A 12,405-nucleotide genomic window follows, 5' to 3' on the forward strand; every position below is an offset into this window, starting at 1 on the left:
TGCCTCCAAGATTTTACTCTCTGTATCTTGTATTTTCATTGATTTTCCACATGGTGGCACTGGATCCTCACTGCTAAAACCAGTTAATTACAACCACAGCAAAATTTAAGACAGTTATCAAGCAACGCACAGGCACATAGAAAAGGGACACAAAGGTGCACAAACAGGAAAAAAGTCACTTTTCTGAGAGAAATGTAGGCAAGGCATGAGCCCTCTTCTATCCACGGACTTTTAGCTGCGCTAAGCAATGTTTCAGTTTTCCTTGTGCCTAATGGACCTTGCAAGTAAGACACCTCCTGGTGCTACATCAGCGCCTTAACGCTATCCACGCATATAAAATAGGCAGTGGTACTTCAAAGCCAGGCTGATGCATCCAGTCATGAGGGAGGAGCTGGGCTTGGGAGCAGCAGTAAAGGGGCTCAGCATTGATTAGTTAAGCCCGTTTTTCAACTTTGTAGCCATCTGTGAGCATGCCAGATACCTTCAGGGATTCATGTTCAGAAGAGAAAATCCTAAGTGAAGCATAACCCAAGCAGGGTCTGCTCCCCTCTGTTATTAGGCATCGAGGATGTATGCTACATCAAAAAGGATGAGGCTGTATAATACTATGCACCAATGTTCCCCACTGTTTTTTTAGGCAATGTTACACCCACCAGCCTCTCCTCCTCCCCATTCGCCTGCCTCACCCCACCAAACACAAAGTCCCACTACTGAGTATTCATTCCTATCCCAACATCTTGTGGTCCTTTCCCAGCAATAGCTAGGACTGCTCCTGGCCGAGCTGGCAGGACCTGGCAACAGTGGGACAGGGAACTGGCATCACCTCAAAGAGACATTAGGAAGGATCCTGGGATGGAAAAATCCATCTTGGGAAGGGTGAAGGAGGTGAGGTTAAGGTGCAGTGACGAGCCAGTGCACAAAGGGAAGATGCAGTGAGCAGGTGGGAGGCCCCTGTGCTCTCTGCATCTGCCACCACTGGATCTCCTCTGTCCTCGGGCTCTGTGGGTACTTTCTCTGGGCGATTAAAAAGGAATCATTGGTCTTTTCAGGACAAATGTACAGAAATGTATGCTTCCAGTATTATTTACTTTTTTTTTTCAAAATAAGCCTATTCTGTCTTACAGAAAAATCTGCTGTCACTCGATTTCAGCTAAGTTGTGTCATATCTTGACTGATGCACAATATGTAGCACAGCAAAAGCCAAATACAAAGCAAAGCATTCCCCCACTCACTTTTTCATACAAGAGCTCTCACACAGGCAGGTTGAATTCAGTTCTGCAAGTAAAAACAAGTTTCCTACCCAATCTCTCCCTTTTTCTTTTCTTTTTTTTTTGTTTTTTGAGGAACTGAGCTACAAAGTGATGAGATGCTGACAAAACATTCCTCATCAGCTATTTCTTTCAGTCCCAAATTTAGCTCTGCTTACTTAGTCCAACATCACCCTCCTCTTGATCCAGCTCGTTTGGGGGCCGATGGTGGAAGATGCGGTTTATCAGAAGCCCAATGTGACTCAGAAGGATGAAAGGTGGGGGCAGCCATGGCTTCTCATGGTACGTCATAATGTAGCGGTACCGGTTGTATTTCCAGAGCTTGTTCGATATTGATTTCAAATCAAAATAAACATTACTGAGAAGAGAGAGAGAGAGAGGGGAAAGGAGGATAAAACACTCCTGTGAGGAATACTCCCAAAACAACAAAAGATGCCTGTCTACAGATCTAATTTGACACTGAAGAGAAGTCTCATGCCTCCAGTGAGGTAAATCAGTTTAGCAACTTTCATTTAACAAAGCAGCAGCATGTGCCTGCAGCTAGTGCACTGAGAATGAGATCTTCAAAGCTGCCTAACGGATTTGGAGATCCAATTCCCATTCACATTAATGGGAACTGGGCAAAAAATATCCCTGAAGGAGCTTTGAAATCTCAGCCAGATTATTTAAACTTTAATACATAGCCTAACTGTTGAGAATTCAACACTGTCTGCCTCTTTGGACTGGATTAAATGTAGGAGTCAGGCTAAGGGAAGAGTGTTAACAAAACAGTTCTGCTGTTCTTCAGTGTATGGCCTCTAAACAAAATACTTGCTGCAAGAGGTGGCTCACTTCCTCTGCAGGGTACTTTTTGAAGCCATGGTGTTACTAAACGTGACTGCAGTTGCACCGATTAATTTCCCATATTTACTATCACAGACTCAAGTACAGGAAAACAACTTCATGGTTTCTGGCACTGTAATTTCAGTTGCACCGTCATATTATACACTCACCATATAATCATAAAAATATCACCTTTGCTTCTGGGAGCATAATTAAATATATTGCTCATACCCATTTTTGGTCCCACTTCTGGAACAATCAAATCACTAGGCAGAAGATTTAACATGTCATCATTGCTGAAGGTTTAAATCTAGAAATAATTCAAATTACAATTTCACAGCTGTGTATTAAAAAAAACCACACTGACGCCTTGCCACAATTTCAGGAAAGGGATTTCTAATTGGAAGTGGGAATAGAATGAGTTTTGATCATTCAGTTTCCTTGAATATTAATCACTACATTTCTTCATTTGAATTTTTTTTAACCTACAGCTGACTTTTTCTTCCCCAGAAATACTAGAACTCTGGGAAAAAATAATTAACTACTTGGGTTAGACTGCTCTTTACTAATATTTTACAGAACTTGATCACTACAAAGGTCTCCCTGTTAAAACTTGAAAGGTTAGAATTACTGTAAAGACATTGATTTAATTACTATAGAGTTACAATAAAGACCCTTCCTACTCTGGCAGCAGACATTAAAAAGCAGATACTTAAAAACACTACAGTTAGATTTCAGGCTAGAACATATCAAATTGCACCAAACGACAGGAATTTTCAAATTATTTCTTAACGGAAGAGCATGCTCCTACAAAGTCATTATCCTCTTCCCTTTAACAATGTCCCTACTCATCTGTCAATTTATACCTTGAGCTACCTTATGATGAACATTTTACATGCAGTCAGCACAAGAAATACAACTTTTAAAACAAAAGACAAATTACTTCAGAACTGAATAAAGTGTGCTTTTTCGCGAACTGGAGCTGTCCAGTTTCAGAGAATCAGATTCTGTTTAAACTGCAAAACAGTTTAGGTTTCTGATTACCATCCCCTTTCTCCCACCCTCTTGCTTCTATCATTCTTTTTTTAATTCACCAGACCCCCATGGAAGACGGGGTAAAACCACCATCAACATGCCCTTGCTGGGGCATTTTTGGTGAAAGGCTTTTGTGAAGGTCTTGGCAGAATGCCTATTAGTTGCTTTTGCTTTTGCCGCAGTATACCACGGTACCTACTTAAAGAAAGCAATAAGCAAGTTGACCATGATGATGTACTGCACAAAGAGGTAGACAGCTTGGAGGAACGGTGTGAGGAAGGAGCCAGGAGGACAGTCTTCATTAGTTTCACAGACTGAAAGTGAAGGAGAAAGCATGGTTAGCATGGAAATCAGATCAGGGGACAGCAATGGCACATGCTTCTTATTTGCCCCAGCAAGAACTGGAATACCTGTCATTACTTTCACAGAGATACATTACTAAATTTTCAACTAAAAAGTCTACCTCCACATAAAGGAGATCGGAGATTTCTTCATGATACTACTGCCCCATAGCTTTCATTGCAATTCAGAAGCTGTAGACACTGTTTCATATATATATACGTTCTTATGCCAGTCACCGTGACTTTTTGTTAAGGGGAAAAATGATGCAGCTGAAATGTACTTGGGAGATAGTACACACTCAAGTAAACTGAAATCCAAATCTTTGATCTTTAAAGCAAGTGGCAAAGCTTTCATTGACTCCACTGTGGAAAGGACACAGTGCAAAGGCTGTTTTATTAGTACTGGAGTGTAATTCCTTTAGAGCTTCAGTAAGATCACGTTAACTCATGTGTAAAAGGATATACAGGTAAAATGAAGCAAAAAATCACAGGAATTAAGGGATACCTCTTAATGGTTTTAAACTGTCAAAATAAATACCTTTTGGTCTTTATAATTTTTAATCAAATTTTAAACCTTTGAGGAAATTTTAACACACAGCAGCCCAAAATTCAGGACATATTCTGCATCATAAAGAGTCATTAGAGAAAACATAGTTTTATTTGGGAAGTGTCACATTTCTAAAGGTTTAGCATTTATAAGTGATTAAATAGATTAAACTGTGAAACATAACACAGTGTGCTTTCATTAAAAGAATTTTGACTTATATAACCAAAATACATAGCCATCATGTGACTGTTTCAGCAATAACCAAAGAATCATAGAATCACAGAATACCAGGTTGGAAGGGACCTCAAGGATCGTCTGATCCAATCCATTTTGGTAAAAGCATGGTCTAGACAAGATGGCCCAGCACCCTGTTCAGCTGTATCTTAAAAACGTCAAATGATGCAGAATTCTCTGCTTCCCTAGGGAGATTATTGCAATGGCTGATAATAATCCATAATAATCGATGCAACCTCTCAAATTATTTTAATGAATCAGATCTATGCTGAACTATGTAACTTAAAAATCTGTACCTATTTGCATACTTACTTTTCTATTTTAGGGTGTTTTACTTGTACCCATCACTTGGCAGCATGAGAGTGCCTTCCATCTGTAATGCTGAAATACCTCCTGTAGTAGCTGATTCTCCTCTCTTACTGAGCCAAGGCCAAAGCCATAACCAAGATATAACATTTTTCCTATTTACTCTCCTTATTGGAAAGGAAAATTTCCTTATTTTCCTATTTACTTTTCTTATTGGTTCTGTCTTTCCTATGTTCAACTGGTTTATTTGTTTGAGAACAACGTCAGGTAACTCTTACTATGGTGAAAAATAATTTTTCTTTTTTCTTTTTTGTTTTCCCTTTAGTTTTTCTTCCTTTAAAGCAACTTTTGTAGTCTTTTCTCCAAGAGATAAGCAACTTTGGATTCACCTAATAGGAAATTCACTGACATAAACTAGCTTAATGTTACTTTCTATGTGCTTTGCTGCTCTGAGCTTTGCAATACACTTCATTTGAAAAGCTAAATTTGAAGGTTTCAAAGCTTAGTCTTCTAAACAAAGAAACTAATATTCTCACCTTTATTCATGCAGTATTATTCATTGGGGACATACACATACTGGAATCAAAATGGTTTGAGAAAAAAAGACTCACTATGTGGTCAAAACTCTTAGTCCAAAGTGGGCATGTTTTGGCACCTATTAAATTTTAGCTTTGAAAATTACATACCATCTATTTCTCCAGCATAAACCTCACCAAACATCATCCAATAGGGTTGAAATACAATATCCCGTGCCAGAGTCCAAGAAGGAGGCTCCTCTGGTGAAAGGATTGCCTTTCGTGCCACTCCAAAACTCAACAGGACTATGGCCATCATGACCACAATATAGAACATGTTTGCTGTCTGGAAGACATATTTGCATGAATGAATTAGCTGTGTTAATTATATGTAAAGTAGGCATTAATTGCTTTTACAAATCAGAATATAAAACCAGGGCTAATAATCTAATATGCTGGAAGAAATAAAAGTACTTTGTTTTTATGACCTGGACTACCCAAGTATTTTATAGAGGTTAAAGTCAACATGGACCAAAAAGGCCACAAGTTCTACTTGCCTCTCAAGTTCCTTTTAAGATCTTAAACAAAATTTGAAAAATGGTTATGATCATGCTTTCCCTCAGTGGTATTTCTTCCAAACTGAGAACAAGGAATAGCAGAGAAAACGATTTTGCCTTCTAACACTGCATTGGAATTACTATGCAAGACAGAATATAAAAGTATTAATAAGATAGTTCCCAATAACCGAGGGAAATTACAGTGGGAATCTGCAGATGTCTCTCAAGACTAGGCAGCAGTTCAGCAGCAGTTCTTGTACCAAAAGAGAAAAAAAATTAACTTTGATCTCAGAGAAATTTTGCCTGCTAAAAATGGGATATAGTTATTTGAATCAAAATGTAAAATAATAATAAGACAGATTCCAAGAGCTAAGGGAATTATCTATAGTAGTGAGCCCATCTGCAAGAGACAGTGATTTTTCTTTCTCCTATTATCCTGCTGGATCAGAAACTCAACTCAAATGCAACCCTTCTCTAAGGAACGAAGCAAAAATTGCTTTTGTGAATAAATTCAAATAATGAATAAATCAGAGGGAACTGAAATCTGATTATGGTGAACCCACAAACAGAAAAAGACATGGTCTTTTCAAGTAATACATTCACTATGAATTATTAGGTGACCTGTTCTTTTACCATCATCCTTTTCTGTCACTTCTGACCTTTATGTGTTGCTCAACAGATACTTAACAAAAATATTGCTCCAAAGCATAATACTTACCATTTTCCCAATCATTGTCAGGTACGGGCCAGCATGCTGATTCACAGCAAAAAGATCAAGGAGCCGAGCATACCAAAATATTATATCCAAGCAGTAAAGAAGCCTCCCTGCAGTTTGAACAGGGGGGTCAGACCAGCGCAAGCCAAAACCAATCATAAACAGGAGGATAGCTATAGAATCAGTAAAATTCCAGTATTCATAAATCCACACCTTCACTTTTTGTCGGAATTTTCCAGGTTCTGAGATAAATATCTGAGTAGAATGTAGCGAAAAACAAAATGAACAAACAAACAACAAAACTCCATTAAAATCAGAGATACATTCTTTAACCTTTTCTGTCTGAACTGTTTCATATTTGGGAATGTATCCTTTTTTTTCCTTTTTTTTTGCAGGCTTGTGTACTGCATATTGCCATTCACCATTAATTGAGGTTTGTGCTTCATCTATAGCGTTGTATGGCTCAAGCCTGCCACACAAAATAGGATACCTCTTCCCAAGCAAAATCAGATTCTGTGTCTGAACCCGTTCACTGAAGAGCACATTTCCTCAGGAGAAAAGAGCAGCCAGTATAGAACTGCTATACATATGTATCATTATAAATTAACAGGCATTTTCTGGAGAAATGGTCACGACCTTTCAAAAGCCCCTAAGTCATGGAAAGTACCAACCTAACCTTGCTGATGGGAAAATAACTAATGCCCTTTGTTTCAGACTGAAAATATAAAGAAAGATCCTTGTATTCCACCAAGGACACTCTAAAAAAAGGAGTTCTGGCAACGAGTAAGGTAAAGAATGAAATGTTCGCTCCTTGAACTGTAAGGTGCCCCAAAGGGATTTTAAGCTTCACTGAGCAAATGTGTGAAGTGGAATCTTTGGGAGGCCATAAATAAAACCTTTGCACGTTGTGCAAGTGAGGCCAATTATGCCGTGCTATGCAAGATCACACTGATAAGTACCAAGCAAAGGCGAGATTTTGAAATGTTGGGCCCCGATCCTGCAAGAATTCACGCATATAAACACATTCATGTAAACAAGTGATCCTACTCAATTCAGCTGGACAAACTCACGAGGAACTAGTTGTGGGATCAGGGCCTAAGGCTTCAACAATTAGTTGATACAATCTAGAGAAATAGAGCCTTGCAGTTATATGTAACAAAACCCATCAGTAGTTAATTAGCTGCACGCGTAAGACACAGTGTCCTACAATGTCTTTGCCAGCAGATGAGAGGAAGTACATGGACAAAGAAGATCAAGTAGAAGACATGAACTGCAAAGCCTCCAAAGAATGTTAAAGCTAGAAAGAAAACCCTGATGAAGAGCTATAGGTTATTCTAAGCATAATACCTATTAATTGATAACAATGTCCACACTCAAAGTATATATTTAAAGACAAATTCCATAGTTGTTATAAGAAAAATTCCATAGTTGTTATAAGAAATCTAATGGTCCACTCAAAACAATTAAGAAAGAGGTGCCTATCTTGGGGCTCCAAATCTCAATTCAGCACACTCACTCTCAAGTGACCTGCACATTACCACTGGCTTTACACAAAAAAAATAGAGATTTAAGGACAAACTTTAAGATGCATTTTCAAAGCCCAAGTACTGGTCTTTGAACAGAAAGAAATGCTTGTATAATTCTTTCCTCTGCTAAATTCTCTACAAAAACAAAGCAGGATTTGGCATTCTTCCATTTATGGTATTTTCCGGTTTATCATATATCCTCTGTTTAAGAAGTCTGAACAGAAAAGCTTACCTCCCTGACTTTTTCAATAGCAGTGCTGAAAATATAAATGATAACAAGCCACTCTTGCACACTTGGTCTTGGTTCCATCTTCACCAACACAGTGTAAGTGAAGAGCATGAGAAACGCCATGTATGCCATCTACAAAACACAAAATATATAATCCATATGCACAAAAATCTCCAAGAAATTCCTGCCAACATATTAACAGGTGATTAGCCTGATTATATGTATTCAAACTACCAGGGCAGTGTCAGATTTTTGAGCTCAAACTCTTTCATCCAGCTCTCCAAAGACCTTTTATAGGAATATCCTTAAACATCATTTGGTAAATTGGTGCCTTAGTGCTGAAAAAAGGGGAGCAGAAGATGAACTATTGCACCGTATGTTCACCTAGGCCCAAAACCCATGCATGAGACAATTATATCTGCACAATGTTACTTGGATGTAAAGCAGTGCTATGCTTTTATCCTAACCTTCTGTATGAGCAAGTAGCCATTCTCAAAGCTATGTGAATCACAGCTCATTAATCCATGCCTTCCAAAACACAGACCAATATCAAGTGGAAAGCACATATTTTAAAGGTACTAGAACACACTAGAAACATACCTGAGATAACAGATTAACAACCTATAAAGCAGCTAACCCCACCCTGTGAAAGGAGTAACAGTTTATGTACATAGCAGTCTGACCCAACAGGGAGCCTGATCTTAAACTCCTAAGCTTTACTGACACAGGGTTAGTTACTAAAATTGATTTAATAAATGCAGATTACTCTACAGCAAATGATCTCCTATAGATTAATATTCACTCCTTTGGAAATGGTTACTAAAGAAAGGGACACAAATATCTGTGAGGTATTGAAGGCCAGCCTCAACTCTATCTCTACTGCCACAATTAAACACTGTAAAAAGATGTGCTCAGGTTTTTCTGTAGTTCCTTATAATTACTTTTCTGTTCTTTTTTGTTTGGTGTTATTTTTATTGCAGCTGCATGATTTTAGCTGCAAAACTTTTCACTTAATTGAGAGATAAATACTCAAATGTCTTTGCATGCCCCCCCAATACTAACTGTCTGCAAATCCATGCTAGGCAAAGCATAAGCAGTATCAAGTGGTATTTGAAGATCAAAGGAGGGTTTTGGCAAGCCAAGTTCTAAGGAGATGACCAACCGTGTGAAACCAGAACTTGACAATTGGTGCATTGTAGAACTCATAGATTTTTCGAGTGCCAGGCAGGTTTCCTTGTCCACCGTCTACTTGGCTTTCATCAGACTTCTGAGCAACCTTCTCCACATCATAATCCTTCTTTAAAAGGAAACAGCATTTAAAAAGTAAGAAAACATGGTCTAAGACTGCAAAGGTTGTATCATGTTAGAGGGAAAACAGGTACAGGTATTTAAGATTTGTTCTGAATAAACAAACCATTACTGTAGCTTGATTTTTGTGTTGTTACAACCATCCCATTTGCAATAATTAACATGTACACTTTTTCACTATAAATACTAACTTAGAATTTGTTCTTAAGACTACAGGCAGTGGACTGAGGGCCAGCAGACCTGAATCCACTCCTGTTTGTGACACACATTTCCTTAAATCTTTAACAAAAGTCACTTAATCACTCTGTATTTCACTCTCCTCACCTGTGAAATAAAGATAAATAACAACCCCCAATATGATGTAGCTGTGTTAGCTAGAAATCCACTGACAACTGTTCTGAAATGTGGGAAGGAGCATCACATTTCCGCTCATGTATATAGTTGTACAGAAAATGTCAAGACAGTGAAATTCTAAATACAGAATTTAATTGCTATTTTTGACGTACTGAATGTATTGATTAGAAGACGAGGATTAAGTAAGTGCTCTCTTACAAAGATCTGTCTACAAAAAATAGAGGTAACTTATTATCATCAAGAAAATAAAATAAAAAACCCCGAACACAAAGCAAAAAAAAAACCACAAAGCAAACACACTTGATTCTGTATCCAGAGTCTGACACTTGGCAAGTACCCCTCTGAAAGTACAAATATCTGATTGCTACTGAAACCTAAGAAGAGCTGAAGACTCACAGCTTTCTCTGGCAACTGAGAAAAACAGAAGGTGTTGGAAGGAGTTTACAGAGATGAAGGTGAGAGGCCCGGGAGAACAATAACTAATAGCTGGGCAAGGCTGAGGGAATGAAACTACCTTGTTCAGTTTTGTTTCAAGGCTGGCCAATTGCCTTGGCTAATAATCAATGCTAAAACTTACTGTTACTAGACAACTGCAGTAGAGGACTTTTTCTATGACATATTTGTCCCTACCACACGACATTTCCTTGGGTTATTGGGGGAAAATTATTTTTTTTTTCATCACGTTAGACTGAGAAAAGTGCTAAACCAGAGAACTTGGAACACAGAATCATCCCAATTTATTAACATTAGGTCCTCCAAGGTGAAGGAGAGAATCTGTCCCATGAAAGAGTGCGATTTCCAGCTGCAGCATATCACTGGAACTTATGAATGTATTTGAAAAATGCTCTATAAACACATGTAATCTGCTGAAATGGGCATTTTTCAATGATATTTCATAACAGATTATTTACAAAAAAGTGGTAGCTCGGCTTTTGTTTTAAACAACACTCTATATTAGATAAAATCAGAAGTAAGATTATTGCCACTTCAGGAAGGAAACAGTTTGGCCTGAAGAAGGCTAAAGTGCTTACACACATTGCTGTGTGGCCTTCTACCGGACTGCGGGGGTGGTCCTGCTGCAAGTAATTACAGTTGGCCTGTCCTCTGTATCATAGCTGTTACCTAGCCCCATTAAAAGCATTTGGACTATTTTAGACAGGCGCTGCAGGAGATAATAGCTTCAAGCATTTTTCTGCATCAGAGAGAGAAAACACTGTATACATGAGTGTGACATTGACAAGCCTACCATGCAGCTGCAAAAGCCCCCAGTGACAATCTGCTCTCTTTCGTTTTACACAAATTTAAAATTAACTGAGAAAGTCCCAAGCAATGTACAATGCTTACCTGCTGTAAGGTAAGCAGAGCAGAGCAAAAAAGATTGCCTGACAGCCCTCACTGGACAATCCTGTTGCCGTGGGTTAGCACCTCACCAACATTTACCCTTTTGGATGGAAACCCTCAGTGTCTGCTGCTTACCTCTAACTGAAAACTTCTGGAAATTTTCAGTTCAAGGACTGCTTTGTGGAGAATAAGAAAAGACAAGCAACTCTGCTTAGGAGAAGTCTGGGGGAATTCAGATCTTAAAAGACAAAGACTTCACGTATGCTGGAGGCTCTTCACACTCAGGCCTAAGAAGGATTTTTGTGCAACCACAGGTTCCCTGCAGAGTGCTTCAGGGCTCAGTTCAGTTCACCAAAAGCACAGTGATTCTCTCCTGCTTTAAATAGCATGTCAGCCAGGCTCAAGTGATGCAGAAGTAGAGATACCCTGTTTTTCACCAGGGAGAGCAAGAGCTAGACCTCTGGAAGAGCTATGATGTAATTCAGGAGACAAAATCTCAAGGAGAGACTAAGAGCAAAGGATGGCCATGGAGAGTGCTGTGGCTGAGATGCGGGTCAGGGCTGCTGGCCAGGCAGAGCAGGCGGAAAAAGTTGGACAGGACAGGACCCGGACTGCCTCAGTCCTCCTGTTTCCCTGTTAGGGAAGCTCTATTGGGCAATCTAAATTGAACCTTATGGATGTGCTTTTGTGCATGATATGAAACCATTCTTAGATTATTTGGTATACAAGATTACGTAGGTATTTATCTGCAGCTTGAATAGACTTTCTGCCCTACAATACCTGTGTACCTGACAGATAATTATGATCTCATTATACTTCTGTGAGATTGGGAAGGATTTCCTCATTATGACCAGTACAGAAGTGACACCCAGGACAGATGAAGTGACTTGAGCAAGGTCACTTCAGTCTGGATCCAAACCAGGGATCAAACTCCTACTTCTTGAGAATTGGGCCCCAATAGTTCCAGCTGATCCCCTTCTCCTCACTCCTCAGGATTATACTGTGGTAAACAGACAGAACCCGAACACAAAAAGGACTGATCATCCCCAACTAACCAGAGACAAAGCATCTTTATTGCTGGTTGGGCTTTGATCCCCATGATACCATGTGAACTGGTGGAAGTCTTGAGACTGAGGCACATGAGACATTTCTGCTTTGCTTTTAAACTCCAGCATCAAGATGGTGGGAGGCAAGAGAATACTCATAACAACCTAAAAGAGAGACACGTGATTCCAGAAATTAATTCAGCAGTGACAGCATAGACCTTCAGCAACAGTAAGACATCCACAATGCCAGCACAAACCCAG

At 39.1% G+C, this 12,405-nt stretch overlaps 1 protein-coding gene across 1 annotated transcript in view; it reads right to left on the minus strand.

The window, feature by feature from the left end:
- Positions 1-12,405, minus strand: part of TRPM6 (transient receptor potential cation channel, subfamily M, member 6) — an 82,963-nt gene that overhangs the window by 26,601 nt on the left and 43,957 nt on the right. Inside the window, exons 20-26 of the mRNA XM_014951643.1 lie at positions 12,154-12,309; positions 9,258-9,392; positions 8,099-8,227; positions 6,344-6,595; positions 5,240-5,414; positions 3,325-3,439; positions 1,427-1,626 (exon numbers count right to left, since the gene is read on the minus strand). Coding sequence (XP_014807129.1) covers positions 1,427-1,626; positions 3,325-3,439; positions 5,240-5,414; positions 6,344-6,595; positions 8,099-8,227; positions 9,258-9,392; positions 12,154-12,309 — 1,162 coding nt within the window. The remainder of the gene's footprint in view (positions 1-1,426; positions 1,627-3,324; positions 3,440-5,239; positions 5,415-6,343; positions 6,596-8,098; positions 8,228-9,257; positions 9,393-12,153; positions 12,310-12,405) is intronic.

The sequence above is a fragment of the Calidris pugnax genome, unplaced genomic scaffold (genome assembly GCF_001431845.1).
Source record: "Calidris pugnax isolate Ruff unplaced genomic scaffold, ASM143184v1 scaffold207, whole genome shotgun sequence".
Lineage (NCBI taxonomy): Eukaryota > Metazoa > Chordata > Aves > Charadriiformes > Scolopacidae > Calidris > Calidris pugnax.